The 1,977-nt window shown below is 53.2% G+C and overlaps 1 protein-coding gene across 1 annotated transcript in view; it reads right to left on the reverse strand.

The window, feature by feature from the left end:
* LOC119594668 (tubulin alpha-2/alpha-4 chain-like) overlaps positions 1-1,977 on the reverse strand; it is a 26,228-nt gene that overhangs the window by 1,687 nt on the left and 22,564 nt on the right. Inside the window, exons 6-7 of the mRNA XM_037943724.1 lie at positions 1,791-1,965; positions 996-1,148 (exon numbers count right to left, since the gene is read on the reverse strand). Coding sequence (XP_037799652.1) covers positions 996-1,148; positions 1,791-1,965 — 328 coding nt within the window. The remainder of the gene's footprint in view (positions 1-995; positions 1,149-1,790; positions 1,966-1,977) is intronic.

Consider the following 1,977-nt stretch of genomic DNA (forward strand, 5'->3'; position numbering starts at 1 on the left):
CCTGGTCGACGTCTCACGATTAAAGACAGATAGACGAGAGTCAGAAATCAACGACAGAAGCTGAAAAAGAATCACAGATTTCATATCACCAAGCCACCAAAGTACCCAATCACCAAGCGAAACTACCCAATTGCCAGTCCCTTAAACTGCCTAATCAACAATCCACCGAGTCTCTAATCCACCAAAAATATCGAATCAACAGCTCACTAAACTACCAAAGTGCTTAGTTACCAAAACTGCTTCGTTACCAATCAGCCGACCTACACAATCACTAATCCACAAACATCTCTCCAATTTCTCAATCCACCAGACAATCCAATAACCAATCCACCAACCTGAATCCTAATCTCGAAATCCACCCATCCACACTTCCTTCCATCTCCTTAAAACACCAATCCACCCATCCACACTCCAATCACGAATCTAATAATCCACACTTCCCCCTCTCACCTTAAATCATTAATCCACTCCCGCCCCTAACCTCTGAATCCACCCATCCACACACCAATCATGAATCCAACCAATCCACAGCCTCATTCCCTTACCTTGCATCACCAATCCACCCCGCCCTTAGGGTCCAAATCACGAATCCAGCCAATCCACTCTTCCCTCCTCTCACCTCGAACCCTGTGGGGCACCAACATCCGCCTCCCTAATCCCCAAATCCACACACCAATCACGAATCCAGCCAATCCACACTTCCCTCCTCTCACCTCGAACCCTGTGGGGCACCAACATCCGCCTACCTAATCCCCAAATCCACACACCAATCACGAATCCAGCCAATCCACACTTCCCTCCTCTCACCTCGAACCCTGTGGGGCACCAACCTCCGCCTCCCTAATCCCCAAATCCACACACCAATCACGAATCCAGCCAATCCACACTTCCCTCCTCTCACCTCGAACCCAATGGAGCACCAACCTCCGCCCCCCTAATCCCCAAATCCACACACCAATCACGAATCCAGCCAATCCACACTTCCCTCCTCTCACCTTGAAGCCTGTGGGGCACCAATCCACGAATTGAATGGAGCGCTTGGTCTTGATTGTGGCAATAGCGGCGTTGACATCCTTGGGTACGACGTCGCCACGGTACAGCAGGCAACAGGCCATGTACTTGCCGTGGCGGGGGTCGCACTTCACCATCTGGAAAGGAAGGGGGGGAAGGGGGGGTGAGTTTGTTTCTTCGCTTGTTTTACTTTGTTTTGTTTGAGTTTGTGTATTTGTGTGTGTGTATTAAAGGAAGGGGGACGCGTTTGTGTGTTTGTTTGATTTGTTTGAGGTTTGGGTATTTTTGGATTGTTGGTATTGTTGTGTTTGCTTATGGTTACGGTCATTGGGAAATGAGCATTAATACTTTTATTATTGTGATGATGTTTTTTTTTCTTCGCCTGTCTAATCACCCCCCACCCCCTTTCCCCTACCCTACAACTCCTCCCCCAACTCCCCAATCCCTCCCCCTCTCCCCCAACTTCCCTCCTACCTCCTCCCATCCCCCAACTTCCCTCTTACTCCACCCCTTCCCCCTTCCCACAATCCCCCTCCCCTTCCCCCTCCTCTCCCTCCTACTCCTCCCCACAACCCCCATTCCCTTTCCTCTCCCCTCAAACCCTCCTCCTCCCCTTTCCCCTCCTCTCCCCCCCTCCTACCCCTTCCCCTCCCCCCCTCCTACCTCCCCTCCTCTCCCATCTCCCCTTAACCCCCTCCTCTCCCACCCTCCTACCCCTTCCCCTTACACCCTCCTACCCCTCCCCTCCTCCTCCCCCTCCCGCTCCCCAGAACACACACCTGATTGGCTGGCTCGAAGCAGGCGTTGGTGATTTCTGCGACGGAGATCTGCTCGTGGTAGGCCTTCTCGGCGGAGATGACGGGCGCGTAGGTGACGAGGGGGAAGTGGATCCTGGGGTACGGCACCAGGTTGGTCTGGAACTCCGTCAGGTCCACGTTGAGGGCGCCGTCGAACCTGCGGGCGGAG

The sequence above is a fragment of the Penaeus monodon genome, chromosome 34, assembly GCF_015228065.2.
Source record: "Penaeus monodon isolate SGIC_2016 chromosome 34, NSTDA_Pmon_1, whole genome shotgun sequence".
Lineage (NCBI taxonomy): Eukaryota > Metazoa > Arthropoda > Malacostraca > Decapoda > Penaeidae > Penaeus > Penaeus monodon.